This window comes from Balaenoptera borealis (assembly GCF_965194805.1).
Source record: "Balaenoptera borealis genome assembly, chromosome: X".
NCBI classification, from domain to species: domain Eukaryota; kingdom Metazoa; phylum Chordata; class Mammalia; order Artiodactyla; family Balaenopteridae; genus Balaenoptera; species Balaenoptera borealis.
The window spans coordinates 109,027,958-109,050,182 of NC_138881.1; the positions used below are offsets into that span (position 1 = coordinate 109,027,958).

Here is a 22,225-nt window from a genome sequence, read left to right on the forward strand (position 1 = left end):
TCCTAAAAATCCTCTGTGCTCTGCCTATTCATCCTTCCCTCTCCCCCAACCCCCCAGAATCCACTGATCATTTTACTGTCTCTATGGTTTTGCTTTTTCCAGAGTGTCATATAGTTGGAATCAAACAGTATGTAGCCTTCTTAGGCTTATATGGGCTATACTATATATAAGTATATATCACTTAGTAATATATACTTAAGGTTCCTCCATGTCTTTTCATGGCTTTATAGCTCATTTTCTCTTTTTTCTTTCTGGATGTACCGCAGTATATTTATCCATTCACCTACGGAAGGACGTCTTGGTTGCTTCCAAGTTTTGGCAATTATGAATAAAGCTGTTATAAATATTCATGTGCAAGCGTTTATGTGGACACAAGTTTTCAGCTCATTTGGTTAAATACCAAGGAGTGCAATTGCTGGATTGTATGGTAAGCGTATGTTTAGTTTTGTAAGAAACTGCTAAACTATCTTCCAAAGTGGCTTATAAAGCTTTTATGTGCCAGATACTGTTTTAAGTGTATTATGTTTATAAAACTGTTTACATCCTTTCAACGACCCTATGAGATAGGTACTATTCTTATTTTTCAGGTGAGGAACTGAGGCACAGCAAGGTAAAAACTTCATTCCTAGGAAATGGCAGAGCCAGGATTCTAACCCAGGCCATCTGGGTCATGAGCCCATGCTTATAATCACCATGCTAGAGGTGTACTGACTCAGCCTTGGCCAGGGTCACTTAAAGTTTATGGCAGGTGAGCAGTAAAGAATACTGATTTCATTAGTTCCCCTGTCTTTATAGCACCCTGGGAGAAAGAAGGTCAATGGTCGTTGTGGTTGATTACTCTTTGACACTTAACTGTAAGACTAGATTTAAATTATTTCCTGGAGACCTGTGATTGCAAATATATCATTTTCTTCTTATTCTCCACTTTCTACTGCTTCCTTATGTTTCCTTTGTTGGCCTTTCTTCTCCATGACCTCCTTCCTCACTAGCCCCCTCTTCTTCCCCAGTCTAAGTGAGCATACCATACACACAGGAGTTTGTTCTTGTTGTATGTAATACTATTTATTGAAGAACTTAGAATTATTGATACAGATGTCACTAATTTCTTTTTTTTAAAGTCTTTATTGAATTTGTTACAATATTGCTTCTGTTTTATGTTTTGTTTTTTGGCCCCGAGGCATGTGGGATCTTAGCTCCCCGACCCGCACCCATTGGAAGGTGAAGTCTTAACCACTGGACTGCCAGGGAAGTCCCAGATCTCACTAATTTCAAATTGAGTAATTTGGGCATGGGGCTAGACTTCTCACCCTCTTTCCTCCCATGCAAAGAAGTCTGTTGTTAGGCTTATAAATTTATGGGAGGAATGATTAAACTTCTAAGAACCTGATTATAAATACTTCTTTTCTATTCACTAAAACATATCCCTTAAGGGATAATATTTTCGATCTTCATATCTTCTCAGTTAGAATGGCCACTCGCATTAATCCTAATTCCTGAGGTTTCAGTAAAGGATATCTCTTCTCTCTATCCAGTGTCTCAGCATCAGAATTCAGTATTTGGGGCTGTGCCTAACTCATTATAAACACTCTTCATGCATCCTTGGCTCTCCCGTTTATTTAGTAAATAAGAAAAACAATTTAACACATCATTGCATAAGATTACTAAGGGACCTGGTAATCTTAAAGTGGTAGTTGGAATTTTGGATTATGAGCCCGTTTTCCACATTTGAAATAACCTCACAGCCATTCAGCTCTAATTTCTTGGTTCAGTTTTCTTACTTTTTAAACCACCTCTGAGATGACGTCAGTTTGCTCTTCCATAGGATGTGCTTTAGTATTTGTCGAACGGCTCAGTGGGCAAATCCGCAAAACTATTATGAGTGGTAAAAGCACAATGAACAGTTTTGTAAGACAGCATGGCATTTTACTGGGCCAATGACTGTTATCTCAGCGTGTTCATCATCTTTTTAGTGCCATAATGTCAACTCAGTTGAGATAGAACTGGAACCAATATGGATTTATTATATTAAATGGGGAATATAATTCAATCATGGGACTATTGGGTGACATACACCAAATGAAAACAAACCTAAAAAAATAGAGAACCCCCCAGCCCCCAGGTTCTTGGTCTGATTTTAGTCCCTCTGGAACTTTGGAGCAAATGAATTCTGCCCGCCCCATTGTGTAGAAGGCATTTTGAAAGAAACAGGAACTGCTTTGTGCATTAAAACAGACTCTGAGACCCTTAGCAGCTGCATTAGTTGTTTCCAGGACTCCTCGTGAGAGGGCTCTTTGAGCTCAGTGGCTGCTTATGGTCCCAACAGCTTGTAAATCCAGTGAACATATGGCTGGCTAGTAGCATGTTAAGCTCTCCCATACTTCACCCTGCCACAGTGGATCCATTAGGTGGAGCACATCTTTCCTGGTCAGCAAGGCTGCGAGACTATGGCTTCGTGGTTTCAGCTGCATCAAGACCTGGCTCCTGGCTCCATGTGATCATATTTTCATATTCTCGTGCCTATTTAACATTTTATGGTATTGCACAAAGCCACTATCAGAAGATTTTAAGAGTGAAAACACACTGAAATTGGTATCTGTATATCACATGATGCTGTATCAATGATGCAGTTGTCCTGTGAGGGGTGTTGTTAGACTGCTGTGTCCCATTAGTCCAGAATTTTGGATTTGCAGATTAACTCTAGCAGTAGGGCATAGCAACAGGTTTCCTTTTGTTAAAAAAAAAAAAAAACTGGTCAGCTCTCTTGGTATGGTTTATGCTTTCAGGAAGCCATGCACTTTTATTTCTTTGAGATATTCATATCACTGTGGTCTGTTCATTTATGGCTGACTTTTGACTTCTCATAGCAAATATCCTAGGGAAACATTACCCTTCAAGAAAGGCCAGCAAAAGTATGAATCAAAATTCTTTTACGTGTTTAATGCTCCTTGACCTAGTAATACTACTTTGGAGAATTTTATCTTAGAGCATTAAACAGACATGTCAAAGATTTATACACAAGGGTATTTACAGTGGTATTATAACAGTGAGAAATTGGAAATAGCATAAATGTACAACTATAGAAAAATGGTTAAAATATTATATACTCATGTTGAAAAACATGCAATCCTTAGAACTCATGTTTTTGAAGAAAGCTTAATGACATAGGAAAATAGCACAATATAATATTAAGTAAAGAAAACAGATGAAGGAAAATAACAGTGATCATCTCTGGGTGGTATAATTATGGGTACCTTTATGATTTTCTGTATATTCAAAAATTTCTAAAATGAAAAAAAATTGCTTTTATAATCAGAAAAAAAAATAATGAACATCATGTATACATCAATATATAGCTCTAAAAGAAATCCAGGAAAGCTGGAGTAGTTTTAGCACCTAGCCCTCAATAAATGCTTGTTGGGTAGGTAGATGGATGGACAGATGAATGAATGAATGCCAGTTGACACTTGTAGGTACGATCATTGAGTTTATATGATTGCAAGAAATAACAAATGAAGATTTATTAATTAAAAGGAGAAGATTCCAGACCAGCCAGCCATTTGAAGGATGACGTGGAAGGTACCGAAGGAGTCACAAAATAAGTGAGTGGCTGATGGCAGCAAGGGGTTGGGTCTGGCCTTGGGACCATTGCTGTTCTCATTGCCCAGCTGTCAACACCATGTCTCCTCTTGTTCTGTGTGTCCTTGAAGTATCTCTCGAGCCTGCTGTTTTCACTGGTCTCTGTTTAGTTTGGCCAGTGACTGAGCAAGTGAGTCACAAGTTCATTGCCCATGTGAACCAGTAAACACTTCATCATATAGGGAGAATATATCCCAAGGCTAACTCTGGCTGGCCAACTCTCAGAGATGGGCTTTTTGGTCATGTGGACAAGCAGGAGAGTGTTGGTGGATCAGGGCAACCTGCCTCTAACATTTGTGAAACCACTCAAAATGCCCCTGTCCAGAGGGCTGTGTGTACTGTTCTTGAGGGTAGTCCTCTGAAACGGAGGTGTGCTGTACATAACATTAGCTACCCAAGGAATTAGTATAAAACTTAGTCATGTCACAATGTTTTTTAACGGATTCACAATAAGATTTTCATGGAGATTATAGATGGGACCAACTGATCTACATTCTGTCCTACAAGGTCTTAATATGTTTTTGGCTGTTTTGATCAAATTGCTGAACAGGATCTGGCTTCTCTGCAAGTCCATCAGGAGACAACATTGGATGTGTGAATGAAATCTGAATGTCTCCACTCCAGTGCATTCCCTTATCTGTACAGGAGCCTGTGTCAAAGAAAGCCATTAGGCTCTTTAGCATAGCATTCTGTATCTCTGCTCTTGGCGGCTTACTAAACACAGTGTTCTTAATTGCGGTTACTCTTAAACCCAAGAATATGATAACAGTGCCTTGTTTATATCTGCTCTGTCTTGATCCTGCTAAAGTATTAGATTTATGTTTGTCTTTTCCAGCCTGAGTCACCTCTCATCACTCATTTTTCCTAATGTCTGCAGATGTGACGGATTCCCTTAGATTGGTCAGCTGGATGTTTTATTCTTTAGGATTTTTAAGGAAGAGGAAGAGAACATTTTCTGAGCACTAACAATGTGCTGTGGTGTTCTAGGCATTTTCATATGCATTGTCTGAGTTAATCGTCACTATAGCCAAATAAGGTAGGCATTATCACCCCAATTTTACAAATGAGGAAACTGTGTCTTTGAGAATTTAAATGACTGAATCATAATTTGAACACTGGTCTGTTGGACTTCAAAGCCTGTGATTTTCCCACTGCGCACACTGACTCCCAGGAATAGCAGGGTTTTTTAGACTGAACCTCATAACACAGCAATCAGCTGGCCTCCCCTCAGCTCCTGCCTTTCTCCTGTAACTAGCTTCCATTCCGCTTTGCTTGTGTTACCTTGGGAAGATCAGTCCTTTGCAGCAAGGCCAGGAAATTAAGCTTTGAACCACCAATAAGGAGGGCATTGATTTGAGCCTGCTTTCAATTTTGTCCCCAAACCCAGTTACTATTTGTGTTTGTGTTTGGTACCAAATCCCAGACAAATCATTTCATACTGTTTTGGTTTCTTCTGCTCTTTTTTGTTGTCCACTCACCAGCTTTCTAGGGAGATAATCTAGTTGAGGGCCTTAAGAGACAAACTCTCTAGGAATGTACTGTGGAGACCAGGAGGTTGTGGAAAGGGTTACAGGAAAGCTCAGGAAGGCTGAGCGTGGTTCCTGGGTTTCTTCCCCACTCTATTCTTGTAGTTTCTGATGCCAGGGTTGCCCAGGGGGAGCCTGAGTATAATTCCCAGTTGCCAACAGTCATTTTCTGTACCTACAAGAAAGCAGGATAAGGCTGGTCTCTTGGGCCATTTTGGAGACATCCTCTTATGCAACTGAGTTTCTTAGGAAAATGCAAATTTGAGAGTAAATGGAAGAAGGTCAAGCTCTGAGGAGCAAAGTGGGTCCAGTGTGGGGGGCTTGGCAGTGACTTTTTTGGTACCTACCCCTTTTTTCCCTTTCTTTCCTTTCAATGTCTCAGAATTTGTGGTTTGGCATCGTCATCAGCAAGTAGCTACAAGTGACATAAGAGGCCAACTGAGGGGAAGGGGCACCACAGAGTTAGGAAGGTGGTGGGTTGGAGGGGTAACAGCAGAAATAATTACAAGACAGGCGATTCGCCAAAGAAACACTGTTTTGAACACCGTGACGTGTGGAAAAAGACAAGCTTTAGTATCTAATTCAGTTCCTACATTTATACAACCTCACTACATAAAATGTCTGATTTACATCAGGGAGGGCAGGACTCCTCATTTCACCAAAGCAATCACTGTAGTACACAGTTAAAAAGAACAGAACCTCATTTCTCTAGTGCTGTGCTGTCTAATATGATAGCCACTGGCCACATGTAGCTCTTGAGCATTTGGCACATGGCTAGTTTGAATTGAGATATTCTGTAAGGGTAAAATACACACCAGACTTCAAAGATTTAGCATGAAAAAAATAGTGTAATAATCTTTTATATTGATTACATCTTGAATTAGTGTTTTGGATATATTGAGTTAAATGAAACATTATTTTCGCCTGCTTCTTTTTTTTTTTTACCTTTTTAACATGACTACTAGAACATTTAAAATTACATAGGTGGCTTGCATTAGACTTCTATTAGACAGTGCTGCTCTAGTGTATTCAAAAATAAGATTTGAGTTTAAGCATCTTTCCAGTAGTATACTTCTTGCTTTAAGTAAGTATACCTCTACAGAAGAAACAGACTCATTGCAAAAGAAGGGCAGGGAGGAATGGAGATTTGCAAATGGGGAAGCTGATTATAGGGGGAAGTCAGCACCCTGCCTTAGTTACCTCTCAGTCTGAGGTTAGGAGGTGCAGGGGGTGGTCAGTTGCTGGAAGCAAGTGCTCTCTTTTCCCTAGCTCCATCTGATCTCCTAGCTGGGGCTCTGAGAAGGGAGAGAGAGGCACTTTGAAACTTGTCTGCCCTTACCATCTTAGCCATCAAGCTCTGAGTGGGAGATGGTGGTGATGTGACGGGCACTTTCCCTGGGCCCCTGTGGGCCACCATCCCTGGCCGAGAGAAGGAGGAGGAATGCGGCGAGCCCCTTCTTCATTCCCAGGGCCATCTGGGAGAACTGTTGTCGTATCTCCTTCTGCCAATAGGCATAGATGAGTGGGTTGAGCAGGGAGTTGCCCACACCAAGCAGCCACAGGTACCGTTCCAGCACTGGGTAGAGGTGGCACTCCTGGCAGGCCACCTGCACAATACTAGTGATAAAGAACGGGGTCCAGGACAGAGTGAAGCTGCCAATGAGAACGGCCACAGTGCGGACAGCCTTGAAGTCACTGGGGGTCCGTGGGGGCCGGTGAGCCCCGGCCGGGGCTCCCGCATTCTCTGTCTTGCGGATCTGCTGGCTGTGCGTGGAAGCAATCTTGAGTATGTCACAGTAGAAGAAGACAAAGAGGAGCAGGGCTGGGAAGAAGCCAACGCAGGAGAGGGTCAGCACGAAGCGTGGGTGAAACACAGCGAAGAAGCTGCAGGGCCCCTTGTAGGCGGTCTGCTGGAATACGCGGACCCCGAGTGGGAGGAAGCCAATGAGGTAAGACACCAACCACAGCCCGGCAATGCAGGCCCCGGCCATGAGCCCATTCATGATCTGGAAATAGCGGAGGGGCTGCTTGATGGCAAGGTACCTGTCAAAGGCAATCAGCATGACCGTGAGGACAGAGGCAGCTGCAGAAGAAGTGACAAATGCCATCCGAAGGCTGCACAGGGTCTTCTGTGTGGGCCGAGCCGGGCTGGAGAGCTGGTCTGTGACTAGGCCAGAGATGGCCAGGCCAAGGGAGGTGTCAGCCACAGCCAGATTCAAGGTGAAGCAGAGACTGACACCATCATTCTTGTGGATCAACGACAGCACAGCCATGGCCACTAGGGCATTAGCAGCAATAATGAGGGAGGCCAGGATAGCAAGGGTCACTCCAAATGAGAAAGACGACTCCATGTCTTGAAGTGGCAGGATTTCCACTTACCAGGGCATGCTGGCTCTCCAGCTCTAATTCTCACGGGGGTAGGCAGAGCAGTGGGTTCAGAGCTGCAACGCAGTGCCGGCCATCGCTGGCAGTCCAGGCCGGCAGCTTCCTTTCTTTGGGATACTGCTGGTCACCGAGAATCACTCCCCGTCTCGTTTTCAGTCCTCAGCCTCTTGCCTCTCCAACTCTCTGAAGGCAGCAATCCCAGCGCAGACGTCTCCCTGGGTCCTGAGCTAGTCCCTCCTCCTACGCCCAAGTTACTAGACAACTCCCAAGTACCTGCTGCCCGTTGTCTCGCCAGGCTCTCTCCCTTCACTGATGTTTCAAGGACTTTGTTTGGAGAGACTCGGACATTCATCAGGTCTTCCGTCTGGCAGAAGATATAATTGACTCTAATCACACTTTTTCTTTCTCCATAGCTTGATCTTAGATGTCCACTTCTTTTCTTCCTAAGACTCAAGTTCTAGCTTAACAACTAATCTCAGTTTAATTAAGCATTTGCTTAATAACGAATTCTCAGTTACTATTATGACTTCTTTTAATCAAGCAAGATGATCATAATCAGTTGAAGTGGGAAGTGGGGCAGGCAAGCTCTTTTAGGGTCCAGCATACTTTCAGGGGTGTTACCACACGCTTAGGCTGTTTCTTTTTTTTCTTTTTTTTAAACATCTTTATTGGAGTATAATTGCTTTACAATGGTGTGTTAGTTTCTGCTTTATAACAAAGTGAATCAGCTCTACCTGTTGTGTCCTAACACCTCAGATTCTAATTCTTTCAAATAGGGTGTGCTGGTCCCCTATTTCTCATCCCTCAGAACTTGATTAGTTGAGGATTCAGAAGGGCAGGAAAAGCAAAATAGAATTGTTACTAGCTGTCATTCAGTTTAGAATAGAGCCTACTCCCTGTCGAGAGCTGCTGTCTAATGGGTATACTCACTGAGAACTTTTTCTGCACTATGTTGGACCATGTCTCTGGTCATGAGTTGTGGCTGCCAGCCTTGTACTTTCTTTTTTTTTTTTTTTTTAGGCCACACCGTGAGGCATGCAGGATCCCTGAACAGGGATTGAACCCGTGCCCCCTGCAGTGGAAGTGTGGAGTCCTAACCACTGGACCGCCAGGAAATTCCCTGCCTTCTACTTTCTCGATCCTGTAGCCTTGCCTTTCTTTTTTTTAAAAAAATTATTTTATTGAAGTATAGTTGATTTACAATGTTGTGTTAATTTCTACAGTACAGCAAATTGATTCAGTTATACATATATACACATTCTTTTTCATATTCTTTTCCATTATGGTTTATTGCAGGGTATTGAATATATTTCCCTATGCTGTACAGTAGGACCTTGTTTATCCATCCTATATATAATAGTTTGCACCTGCTAATCCCAAACTCCCAATCCCTCCCTTCCCCACCTTCCCTCCCCCTTAGCAACCACAAGTCTGTTCTTTATGTCTATGAGTCTGTTTCTGTTTTGTAGATAAGTTCATTTGTGTCATATTTTAGATTCTACATATAAGTGATATCATATGGTATTTGTCTTTCTCTTTCTGACTTACTTCACTTAGTGTGATAATCCCTAGGTCCATCCATGTTGTTGCAAATGGCATTATTTCATTCTTTTTTATGGCTGAGTAATATTCCATTGTATGTATGTACCACATCTTCTTTATCCATTCATCTGTCGATGGACATTTAGGTTGCTTCCATGTCCTGGCTATTGTAAATAGTGCTGCAGTGAACATTGGGGTCCATTTATCTTTTCGAATTAGAGTTTTCTCTGGATATATGCCCAGGAGTGTGATTGCAGGATCATATTAACCTTGTTTTTCTTGATCCTGTAGACTTGAGGTATCTCTGGGACAGGAGAAGGGGAGGTGAGCTCCATTCTGGAAAGTATCTACTCTAATGTTTGGTTGTGGAATTTTCCATTTTCCAGGGATAGAGTTAGGCCAAAGGGCGGCAGTGTTGCTGAGGCAGGTGAGATGGGCCCAGGGAGGACGGCTGTGTAGCTCACTGCTATTTTAGATTGTATATCCATTTGCTCGGGTACATTAGAACTAACCTTTTGCCTGCTACTCTCATCTTGGATACCAAGAAGAGAGGGGTGGGGAGAAGAGTGGTTAGAAGCTTGTTTACTCAGTTCAGGTCAGAGCACAAATGGGAAAGGTTAGTGTTTTAAGTGAGGGAGTGAAGAGCAAGGTGCAGAGTTGGAAGCAAATATTATATTCCAGGATGTTTTGACAGTCTGAGAGGGCCTTCGGCAGATGTCTCTCTTACAAAGGATCAGAAAGGTTGTGGCGTGGGGACTTGGTATTCTGGTTGCCAACCTGAGAACTGTTTTTATTCTTTGGTACATCCATTAGGAGGCTGGTTTCAGTCGCTTAGCACCTGGCCTAATTTTATACCTGGATCTAAGGTGTGCTTTTGTTTCCCCAGCCCTTGACTCTATGCGTGGAGTCAAGGTGGCCCTTTTCAAAGCCATGCTAAAACTCAAGAGTGCATCAGAATCCCCTGGAGGGCTGGTTAACACCCAGATTCTTTTCTTTTTTTTTTTAAATGTGAATTTTATTTTAATCTCAATTCCCTTATGCTCTTGCATCTAATTTTTTTTCTTTAATTAATAGTAATCTCTTATTTATTTATTTATTTTTATATTTATTTTTGGCTGTGTTAGGTCTTCGTTTCTGTGCGAGGGCTTTCTCTAGTTGCGGCAAGCGGGGGCCACTCTTCATCGCGGTGCGCGGGCCTCTTCACTATCGTGGCCTCTCTTGTTGCGGAGCACAGGCTCCAGACGCGCAGGCTCAGTAGTTGTGGCTCACGGGCCTAGTTGCTCCGCGGCATGTGGGATCTTCCCAGACCAGGGCTCGAACCCGTGTCCCCTGCATTAGCAGGCAGTTTCTCAACCACTGCGCCACCAGGGAAGCCCAACACCCAGATTCTTGAGCCTCACCTCCAGAATTTTGAATGTGTTAGTTCTGGGGTGGGCCCAAGAATCTGCATTTCTAACAAGTTCCTAGGTGATGCTGATGCTGAAGCTGCTCTAGTGAAATGCTCTAGTGAAACGGTTCTTAACCTTAGCTGTGCAGTGGAATCACTTGTTGATTCCAAAACTAGTGATGTTTGGGTCACACACCAAGGGATTCTGATGTCATTAGTCTGGGATTTGACCTCTGCAACTGGAGTTTTAAAAGGTCCACAGGTGATTCTAATATTCAGCCAGGGGTGGGAACCACTGTCAAATGGCAGAAGCACAGGCTCTGGAGTCAGGGCACCTGGGGGCCAGCCTGACGCTATTTCTGTGCTTTTGTGTGGACAAGTGACTTCACCTCTCTGATTTAGCTTTGGCTTCCTCATGTGTGACATGGGGACAATAATACCTACCTCTCAGTGTTGTGGGTATGATAAAAATGAGATATGATGGATGCAAAAAGGCTTTATGAACAGTAAAATGTTACACAGGTATTTTTCTTGATTTTCTTCTATCCTCCTGTTAATCAAAGGGTGTATCAGATCAGGAACATTGGTATGACCTGACAGCTTGGTAGAAATGCAAATCTCAGGCCCTGCCCAAGACTTACTGATGCAGAGTCTGCATTTGAACAAGATCTCCAGGTGATCTGTAGGCATGTTAAAGTTGTCCTTTCCTCTCTTCTACTGTCAGGTGCCTGGTTGTATTGGTTTCATTTTGCTGCTGTAACAAACTACCACAAACACAGCGGCTTAAACCACACAAATTTATTATCTTAGTTCTCAAGATCAGAAGTCCCAAACTGGTCCCACAGGCTCAAATCAAGGTGTTGGTAGGGCTGCATTCCTTCGGGAGCCTCTAGCGGGGAATAATTTCCTTGTCTTTTTCAGCTTTTAGAAGCTGAGCACATTTCTTGGCTCATGGCACATCACTCAGACCTCTGCTTCCATAATCACATCTCCTCTGACTCTTACCCTTCTGCCTCCCTCTTTTAAAGGACCCTGTGATTACTTTGAGTCTACCCGGATATCCATGACATCCTCCCCATATTAAGATCCTTAATCACATCTGCAAAGTGCCTTTTGTCACGTAAGGTAAAATACTCATAGGTTCTGGGGATTAGAATGTGCACATCTTTGGTGGTGTGGGGACCATTATTCTGCCTATCGCACCAGTATTCTCTGCTGCCCAGGTCTCTTTTCCCTCCATCCCCAACAGATGCTCTTCTCAGTCTACTCTTCCTTTGCTCATACCCTAGACAGTTATTTGTTTTCTTTTAGCCATTAACACTTTCCTGTTTTCTGTCTCAGGAACCCACACGCTGATTCAAACTAATTTAGGCATCCTTGGAAAATAGTGAACTCTCTGTCATTGGAAGTATGCAAGTAAAAGATGAATGCCCACCTGTCAGAAGGGCCTTAGAAGGAGATTCTGCAGTGGTGCAAAACATCATTATTCCCACTGAATTGTCTTTCACTTGTCTTTCACTCCCTACACAATCTGTTTTTGATGGGCCTCCAAGAGTCTCCCTTAGCTCTCTCCCTTCATTCTTAGCTACCCCCATCTCTGTGTTCCCCTTGGTATTTTCTACCCCCTTTCCCACACTACCACCTGGTCTCAGCTGTGTGTCCTAGGTCATAGCCACAGAGAACATGGTTCCTTCCTGGGAGGTTGGTTGCTGGTCCTTACGGTCCTGGAGCAGACTGAGGACCCTGAGTCTCCAGTGTGGAGCATTGACAAGGCAAACAAGCTGGGGTTGAGAAAGGGAAGAATGAAAGGGCTTATTCTCTGGTCAAACTATCCTATAACGAATGCATTAAAGGCTGGTCATGGTGAGCTGTCACCAAGGATGCAACAGGGCGCTTCATCCACCCCGAGGGAATGGGACCAAGGGCCACAGGTTTCAGCTGGAATGGGAGTGCAGGAGATGCCAGGCTTCAACAGAGCCTGGCTTTGGAGCCAGGCTCGTGGGAGAGGAGCTCTAGGAAGATATTCAAGACAAGTCACACCTGATTTCTCATGGTGCCTAGACCAGCCATCTGCCGGTGATGGTTTAGCTGCATCTTGCCCAGGACTTTAATATCTCTTCCTGAATGAGTAGACTGGTACATCCATTACTGTGAAATATTATGCAGTGGTGTGAAAAGAATGGGATAGGTTTATATGTCCTGACACAGAGAGACCTCCAAGACATGTTGTTGGTTGATAAATCAAGTCACACATCAATATGTAGAGTCTGAACCCACTTATGAAAATAAAACCCCAAACCTCAGCTAAATGTATAGAGAGGAGATTGTTAGCAGTGAGTGAATAACTGTGAGGAGGGGAGTGGGATTGATGGGGGGTGAAGAAAGACCATCACGATTTACTTTGAATACTTCTTACTTGTTATATATTCTCACAGTGAGGATGTATTCATGTAATTTCAAAAGAAAAAACCTCCTCAAAACTCCACCTTCCTATTCCAACTCAGGCACTAGTTTGCAAAGGCCTTTTTCGGACTATACAGAAATGCACACACACGTATTCTCAGACAGCCATTTCCAACTGTTTCCTGAGGAAGATCTGGGGGTAAGATTTGGGGGTTGCAGAAGGGGTGGGGGATTGTAACAATGCCTGGGGGTATGTGGAATCTGAGAAGATTATTGTTAATATTAGTAATACCTACATTTTATCACACACACTTTACATGCGTGATCTCATTTATTCCTCACAATATCCCTGTGAGATGATATTATCACCAACGCACATGGAAGTTCATTGAAGCTAATTAAACTGCTCAGGGTTCCACAGCTAGCAAGGGGTGGAACTGGGGTTTGAACCCAGGTCTGCCAAGCCTCAGAGTCTATATTCTTCTAACTCTGTCAGCTGGTCTCTTCAGAATTGTAACGTTATTACAGAAATGTAAATTGCTGACCAGAGAAAGGGTGAAAGCTGTGTGGCATCATCTGAAGGCTTTGAAAACCTGTGCCCAGCCTCATGAAGGATGCTAGCCCTCACCACATACAAGAAGAATGCTGCCAGCCTACATGCAATGTCATTGTGACTTGAGCCAAGACAGGCCCGTCCTGTGCTGCTTTTCTGAGGGCTTTACTTGCCCCTCAGCTTGTCTCTCTGATCGCCCATCTGATCTAGTCTTTTCAATGATGTGTCTCAGTGATCTGGCTTCTCTGCCCTGTGGCCCACCCGCTCCTTTCCCTAATCTGCAGACTCTCTGGATCAGTGTTTCTGGATCATTCCTGCTAACTAGCTTCTTCACCTTGGTCTCGATATGTCATTCTGTGATATGGCTCAGCAACAGAACACCCCAGAAAAAGTCTGGCTCAAATAGAGAAAATGAGGACAGTAAAAGCTGATCATGCAGGGAACATTTTGGAGAATAGGGAGTGGAGCACTAGTCATTGGTTTGGAGATTGACCTGATCAGGCAGGCTCCTGTCATCCCTCAAAAATGCTTTTCCATTCAGCTCCAGCTGGATTGGCCCAGCTCTGTTCCTCACCCCATCTGCTCTGATTGTCCCATTCAGTTCAGCTCAGCACACACACTCCATAGCCCTGCCTGCCAATGAGGATTTAACATCATGGATTTAGAGTAAATGTGATTTGTGATTACAGGGGGCTCCTCTTGGATCAGAGCCATTTACTCCCCCAGCAATTTCTTCTTTACTCTCTCACTTTCTTCTCTGGAACTGGATTCTGCTTTCAAAGTCAGCTTATCAGAAATCTTGGCTGCTTCTGAAATTTCTGGTGCTTGACGTGTGGAAAGCTGCTGCTCTGGGCAGTGGAGGAAGGGGAAAATGACAGCCGGGTGGTAAAAGGACATCTGTTGTGTGTCTTCTAGAAGGCATACTCACCCCTGGAAGCAACTTGGCCTCTTGCTCCTCGGGAGTTCGGGATTCTCTGTCCAGTTACTTGGGATTTACCTAAAGCATCACATTGCCAGGGGCCAACAGTTGTGCTGAGCCTGGCGGGGAGCCCATAGGGGTGACTCACATAACTCATGCCAGTTCTCCTGCAACACCTTCTTGCTAAGCTTTGCAGACTGCTCTCAATTATCTGTGGATGACGGTATTCACAGATAATCAAAGGTGCTTATCTAAGGCAGTTATCCTTAGCTATTATTGTGGTATTTTTTAAAAACTGAAGTATAGTTGATTTACAATGTTGTGTTAGTTTCAGTTGTACAGCACAGTGATTCAGTTATACATACATACATATATTTATACACATATATAATCTTTTTCAGATTCTTTTCTAAGTTATTACAAAATATTGAGTACAGTTCCCTGTGCTATACAGTAGGTCCTTGTTGTTTACCTATTTTGTATATAGCAGTGTGTATATGTTAATCCCAAACTCCTAATTTATCTCCCCACCCACCTATCCCCTTTGGTAAAGGTAAATTTGTTTTCTATGTCTGTGAGTCTATTTCTGTTTTGTAAGTAAGTTCATTTGTATCATTTTTTAGATTCCACACATAAGTGATACATGATATTTGTCTTTCTCTGTCTGACTTACTTCACTTAGTATAATAATCTCTAGGTCCATCCATGTTGCTGCAAACAGCATTATTTCATTCTTTTTTCATGGTTGAGTACTATTTCATTGTATATATATACCACATCTTCTTTATCCATTCATCTGTCGATGGAAATTTAGGTTGCTTCCATGTCTTGGCTATTGTAAACAGTGCTGCAGTGAACATTGGGGTGCATGTATCTTTTTGAATTACGGTTTTCTCCAGATATACATGCCCAGGAGTAGGATTGCAGGATCATATGGTAACTCTGTTTTTAGCTTTTTAAGGAACTTCCATACTGTTCTCCATAGTGAATGCACCAATTTACATTCCCACCCACAGTGTAGGAGGGTTCCCTTTTCTTCATACCCTCTCCTAGCTGTTGTTTTTGAATCATAGAACCTTTTAAAAATCTGACGGAAGCTGTGGACCTCCTTCTAAACAATGCACATGTTCATGTACATACACATCATACAAACAAATTCAGGGTCTTCATAGACTCCCTGAAGCCCACGCATGGATTCAAGTTAATATCCCAGGAAGAGATGATAAGATCCTCTGTTAACACAATGCATCATTTCTTATTCCCTTTAGTCCTCCAGGAAACCTACAAATCAGGATCAGATCTTTTAAACAAATACATTTAAACAGCTTTCTTTAGCTCAAGTAAAGTGTGGCCTGCATCCATTTTTTTAGGCTTCTGTTTTGCTTCCATCAAGCAGCATTACCCCTAAGTCTCCAGTGTGGGAGCAGGTAAGTACAGGATGGCATGCTGCTTAGATCTATGGGTCCTCTTGAGTCAGCCTTCCTGATGGTGACATTGTTTTTGGATCAATTGAAATAAGTGGACGAAAACACTGAAAAATTAAAGGTGCTTCTACCAAGAGACCTTTTCTGTAGTGTCTGACAATGTTGATCACCTTTCACTCTTCTTGAATCCTACTTTCTCCTGCTGCTTCATCTTCATCTGTCATCCTCCTCCTCATCTCCTTTGTTGGCTCCTCAGGCACTTTGACTCAACAGTTTACCAACAAATTCATAATCTTTCTCCCAAACCAGTCTTCCTCCCTGCCTTTCTTGCCTCGGAAGAATGCCACTACCCAGCTAGTCTTGAACCAGAAACCTAAGCGTCATCCCTAGACGTTTCCTCACCACCCACATTTACTTCAATCAACATACTGTGCCACTGAAGTCTGTTGACTTTGGTCCTGCCCATCACAGCCAACTGCTCTCCCAACATAAAAACTCGTGCACCTTCAGTCTATTCTCCATAGTGGTTCCAAGGTGATCTAAAATAAAAGTGACCATTTCATTCCCAGGGTTAAGGGAGAATACCGGGATTGTATTTTTTCCCCCCACATATATGTTTTCCCTTGAGACTGAGCATGTTCACCTTTGTATTCTCAGTACCTAATGCAGTATCTGCGTATAGCAGGTCCTCAACAAAAGCAGCTGCCTTGTTGGTTGGCTGAATGACTGAATGACTGAGCCATATGATCACCTCTCATTGCCTACAGGCTGGAATCTGACTTTTTTAAAAACATCTTTATTGGAGTATAATTGCTTTACAATGGTGTGTTAGTTTCTGCTGTATAACAAAGTGAATCAGCTATATGTATACATATATCCCCATAACTCCTCTCTCTTGTGTCTCCCTCCCACCCTCCCTATCCCACCCCTTTAGGTGGACACAAATCACCGAGCTGATCTCCCTGTGCTATGTGGCTGCTTCCCACTAGCTATCTATTTTACATTTGGTAGTGTATATATGTCCATGCCACTCTCTCACTTCGTCCCAGCTTACCCTTCCCCCTCCCCATGTCCTCAAGTCCATTCTCTATGTCCTCTGCGTCTTAATTCCTGTCCTGCCCCTAGGTTCTTCAGAACCATTTTTTTGTTTTTAGATTCCATATATATGTGTTAGCATACGGTATTTGTTTTTCTCTTTCTGACTTACTTCCTCTGTATGACAGTCTCTAGGTCCATCCACCTCACTACAAATGACTCAATTTCGTTTCTTTTTATGGCTGAGTAATATTCCATTGTATATATGTGCCACATATTCTTTATCCATTCATCTGTCGATGGACAGCATTTTTCACAGAACTAGAACAAAATATTTCACAATTTGTATGGAAACACAAAAGACCCCGAATAGCCAAAGCAATCTTGGGAAAGAAAAATGGAGCTGGAGGAATCAGGCTCCCTGACTTCAGACTATACTACCAAGCTACAGTAATCAAGACAGTATGGTACTGGCACAAAAACAGAAATATAGATCAATGGAACAGGATAGAAAGCTCAGAGATACACCCACGCACATATGGTCACCTTATCTTTGATAAAGCAGGCAAGAATATACAATGGAGAAAAGACAGCCTCTGCAGTAAGTGGTGCTGAGAAAACTGGACAGCTACATGTAAAAGAATGGAATCTGACTTTCTTGGCTTCATCTACAAGGCCCTTCACAAAATGGCCTGAACTCTTCCATCTTCATAGGATGCCCTGCCCCCCATTCCATCCCCTGGTCACACTATACACGTTTTAAAAATGGAAGTATAGTTAATTTACAATGTTGTGTTAGTTTCAGGTGTACAGCAAAGTGAATGATATACACATATATATTCTTTTTCAGATTCTTTTCCATTATGGGTTATTACAAGATATTGAATATAGTTCCCTGTGCTATACAGTAGGTCCTTGTTGTTTACCTATATAATATTTGTCTTTCTCTTTCTGGATTACTTCCCTTAGTATGATAATCTCTAGGTCCATCCATGTTGCTGCACTTGGAATTATTTCATTCTTTTTATGGCTGAGTAGTATTCCATTGTGTATATATATATATATACCACATTTTCTTTATCCATTCATCTGTTGATGGACACTTAGGTTGCTTCCATGTCTTGGCATTGTAAATACACCATACACTTTTCACACTTTGATGCTTTTGCCTTTGGTGGTTCTTCTGCTGGTTCCTCTGCTTGAAATGCTCTTTCTGCATGGCACCCATCCCCTATCTTCCACCTGCATGGTGATTGCCTTCAAGGTCCAGCTCAACTGTTACCTGCCTTTCTGTATCTTTACACGACAATCTGCTTTCCATCCCCAGCTCCCTCTGACCCCAAGCAATCAGAATTAACCGATTCCTTATCTAGTTCCAATAGCATTTCACTCATGTCTTCATTATGACACTCATCCTTTTGTGTTATATTTATTCACATATGTAACTGTCTGGCAACATTGTGAGCTGGTGTCTTGTGGTCTTGTTCACTGTAGTATCCCCAGCATCTAGCCCAGCACCTAAACACTCGCAAACACAGGATATGACTTTATGTTGGTGTTAGATGTGTTCTTATTTATTTTTTTAAATATATTTTTTAGCTTAAAAAGATACCAGCATGGAATACCACCTCCTTTGCTGTCACCCTGAGGCAAACCACCAACATCTCTTGCCTGAATTATTGCAGAGCTTCCTAACTAGTCTTCCTGCTTCTACCTTAGGCATTCCTCCCCACTTCCCCGCCCCTGGCCACCTCCAATCTGTGGCCAAAGTGATCCTGCTAAAATGTAAGTCAGACTAAAATCCTTCGGTGGTTTCTCACCTCACATTGAGTTAAATCCAAAGTTGCCACCCAACATGGCCATGCCTGATTTGCTCCCCTGACCCCCACTTATCCTGTGCATAATGGCTAAGGGTACAGACTTTGGAGCCACACTATCCTGGCTCTCCCATTGTGTGACCTAGGGTAAGTGACTTAACCTCTCTGTGCCTCAGTTTCCTCATCGGCAAAATGGGGATTACAGCATCTCCTTCATAGTAACCTCTCTGTGCCTCAGTTTCCTCATCGGCAAAATGGGGATTACAGTATCTCCTTCATAGGGTTGTTGTCAGAAGTAAATAAATTAATATGTGTAAAGTACCTAGAACAATGTCTGGTACATGGTGGGTACTAAATTGGATTTTGTTAAATAAACAAAAATCTGTCATTCTTTCCCTTGCCTGCTCCTCTCCAGTCACTCTGGCCTCCTTGTTGTTTCTCAAACACACTCCTGTCTCAGGACCTTTGCACGTACTGTTCCTGCTACCTAGAACAGTCTTCTCCCAGATACCCCCATGGCTTGCTCCCCATCTCCTTGCAGATCTCTGCCTCCATGTCACTGTATCAGGGGGGCTTCTTTGACTGACACCCTTTATAAAATACCAACACTCTCTCACTCTCTGCCCCCTAATGCTGCTTTATTTTTCCTTCATAGCATTTATCAACATCGAATGTATATTTATATGTCTGTTTTCCTTCTTCCCCAACAAGAATGTAAACCCCATAAGGACAGGAATTCCACTTGCCTTGTTTACTGTTATAACCCCAGCACTTAGAACAGTGTCTAGCATATAATAGTTGCTCAATAAATATTTGTTGAATGAATGAATAAAAGACAAATCAAGAAAATTAAGATCATGGTCTTTCTGCCAAGATAACATGGCAATAAAAAAATGTGATAAAGGTAAGATAGCTGGATAATGGTAAGAAAATTCTAACAGTATAGAAAGGAACAATGGGAAAATAAAAGCCTCTTTCCCCCTACCTTCATCTGTTTCCCTAAAGGTAACCATAGTTGTGTTTTCAGTTTCATTAACCAATAAGTGTATTGTGTGCTTGCTATGTGTGCAGGAAAGTGTTTGAGGTTTGAGGTGCTGAGAGCTTAAAGATGCAGTCTTTACCTTCTAGGATCTCACAGTCTTTCTGGGGGGAGAACATAAAAGAGCGGCGAAGTGCTGCAGAGTTCAGAAGCGAGAGCCATCACTGCAGGCTGGCAAGGTCAGGAAAGGTTTCCTGCATGAGAGATGCCTTGATGAGAGTTTGGAGCTTGGGCAGGTTTCAGTTAGAGAGAGGCGAGTGGCCCAGGGATATGGGGCTCTCTCAGAAGAGGTATCTGGATTGGATAATGAAAGGGGCCCTTGAGGGAATGGATAGAAGTGGAGCCTGGCTGAAGTTGAGGCTTCATGGTGAGGCGCAGTGGGAGAAAAGACTGGAGAATAGGGGCTGGGGCAGTTATAAGAGTACTGAAAGAGCTGGGAGGCATGTGACAATGACTCGGAACACCACTGAGAGTAGACAGGATGTGTTTTATAGACACTGCAGTGGCACAATTATTGGGAATTGGTGATTGGATATATATTTTTGGATGAGTAATAGGGAAGACTGAAGTATGACATCCCTGTTTTTGAACCTGGGCAACCAGGAAAATGGTGATAACATTGCCTGAAATCGAGAAGTCAGGAGGGAAGGCTGTTTTGATGTGAGGGAAGGCTGTTTTGGGATGTGGTGTGGTGGTGGGAAGTGAAGAGATGAATTTGGCTAGATATATTGCTCAGCTTTTCCTTGAATGTGGGGACTGCCTTCAGTTTCCTTAGCATTACCCACTGAACCTAGAAGTGAGCTCTGCATGCAATGGGTGCTAAATGAATGTTATTGGTGGAGAAAGGAGTAGAAGCTGGGAGAGCTAAAAATCTTCCCAGTTTGCCTGGGACATCTCCATGGATGTGCTTCCAATTGGTAGGAATTGGCAGGTAAGATGATGCTTAGAGATTTCCATAAGTCTGAGTGGAAAGGGGATGGGAATCCAGAGGACCCTCTGAATTTAATGTCTGAGAGGAGGACCAGCGTTTGCCATCCAAGGTGGCTATTATTTCGTTCATCTTATTCTCCTCTTTTGCTTCACCTTCCTTTTGAACTCTGATGACTGAGGCCCAGGTATTGCTCCAATTCTCTCATTTCACAGTTGCCTGAAGAATCCAGCCAGATAATACTGCATGCTAGTTTACCACTTTGCAGTGACTACTTCAACCCTACAACTAAGCAACCTAAGGTTTCTAGGAGCAGATAAAACCCATATGCAATCTGTCACTGTTTAGTTTTCATTGCCAAAGTAATTCTACAAAGTTAATGAATAGCTGGGTTGGAGTAGGGGAGGAGAAGAGACACAGAATGAATGAAGAGAAACTGTCATTTATGGGCAGCCTCTGTTCTGCTTCTTGGCAAGACATTGGGTACATCGTGAACCACTGAGGGTACAGTTGTCATCATCACCATCATCATCAAAGTACTTTTATGAAGTGCCTAGTTTCTGGGGCTCTGAGCTAGGCCTACACAGAGAACTACACAGCTCTGGAATTTCACTTTTAGACCATGCATGATCTGAGACCAGATACTGATGTCCACATATGCAAGATGGATTCAAATCTTCAGTATGGTTTATTCACACATTATATGCCACCACCTCTTCTACATGTTCCTGATTATTTCTGTAGTAAAATCTATCAAGCAGATATACCCTGTCTCCTCGATGATATTATAGCTCTTTGAAGGCAGAGAACCCAACCTTACAATCCTGTCTACAGACTTTCTGTACAGGACAAATACAGATGCTCAGTAAGGATTGATGAATCAGCCAGACCTGATGGGTAGAGAGAGAGTACCTTTCAAGCTCTTTAACTCATTTAAACCTCAGTTTCTTCTACAAAATGGGGAGGATAATTTTATCTATAGACTTCACGGGGTTGTTACGAGGATAGAGGGCCAACTAATGTAAATTGATTAGCACACAATCTAGCATTTTCTGCTCAACTGTTAGCTATTAATTTAACAATATGAATTTCTACCTCCCGCTTGAGTAGGAGAGTGACTATGGAAAAGGGGTAGCAGCTTTCACACAAATCTGGGTATTCAATTCAGCCTATGGAAGCACACTTGTCAGTTGCTTATGCATTGGAATTTGAGAGACAAAAAGGATTTACCCCCTCACATATCTTCTTCACTTTTCTGCCGTCACTCCTGAACAGGGATGATTTGATGGGGGTGTGCGTGTAAGTAATCAGCTGGGAATGAAGGATGGAGTGGGAATTAGCCCTGGGAGCGAACGCTGGGCCTCAAGTCGCCGTATCAGGCACCTTTTTCAGTCTTAATTCAGCAAACATTTATAGCTAACCCAATCAAGGCCAGGAGTCGTCCAAGAGCTAGGAGTCCTGTAACAGACCAGGCTCGCACTCTTGCCCAATTTCACAGAAGAAGGAAGGGAGGGAGCAGGGAAAAACTCTGAAGGTACGAGTTCACCAAACCAGGAGAGCCGCTTCTCGACCTAGTGCGCAGGCGCCGCGCCCCCAGCGCGGCTGCGCTCTTCCGGCGCGGCGCAAGCTCC

General features: G+C 43.0%; 2 protein-coding genes across 4 annotated transcripts in view; one reads left to right on the top strand and one right to left on the bottom strand.

Moving 5' to 3' along the window:
- The window catches only part of SLC25A14 (solute carrier family 25 member 14), a 55,920-nt gene extending 37,090 nt beyond the window's left edge, over window positions 1-18,830 (top strand). For 2 of the 3 annotated variants that reach the window (XM_082377952.1, XM_082377954.1), the window contains one exon: window positions 267-2,643. In XM_082377952.1, the coding sequence (XP_082234078.1) occupies window positions 267-332 (66 nt within the window). In that variant the 3' untranslated portion in view covers window positions 333-2,643. Of the gene's footprint in view, window positions 1-266; window positions 2,644-8,567 lie in introns of those variants that run through there. The other variant, XR_014239738.1, reaches the window with a different exon arrangement.
- GPR119 (G protein-coupled receptor 119) lies at window positions 2,738-8,577 on the bottom strand. Its single transcript, XM_082377966.1, has one exon. The coding sequence runs from the start codon at window positions 7,511-7,513 to the stop codon at window positions 6,506-6,508; it is 1,008 nt and encodes a 335-aa protein (XP_082234092.1). The 5' UTR covers window positions 7,514-8,577; the 3' UTR covers window positions 2,738-6,505.
- Window positions 18,831-22,225: the final 3,395 nt, after the last annotated feature.

Excerpts from the sequence above, each read along its gene's own strand:
- GPR119 (XM_082377966.1), bottom strand. The coding sequence starts at position 7,513 with ATGGAGTCGTCTTTCTCATTTGGAGTGACCCTTGCTATCCTGGCCTCC.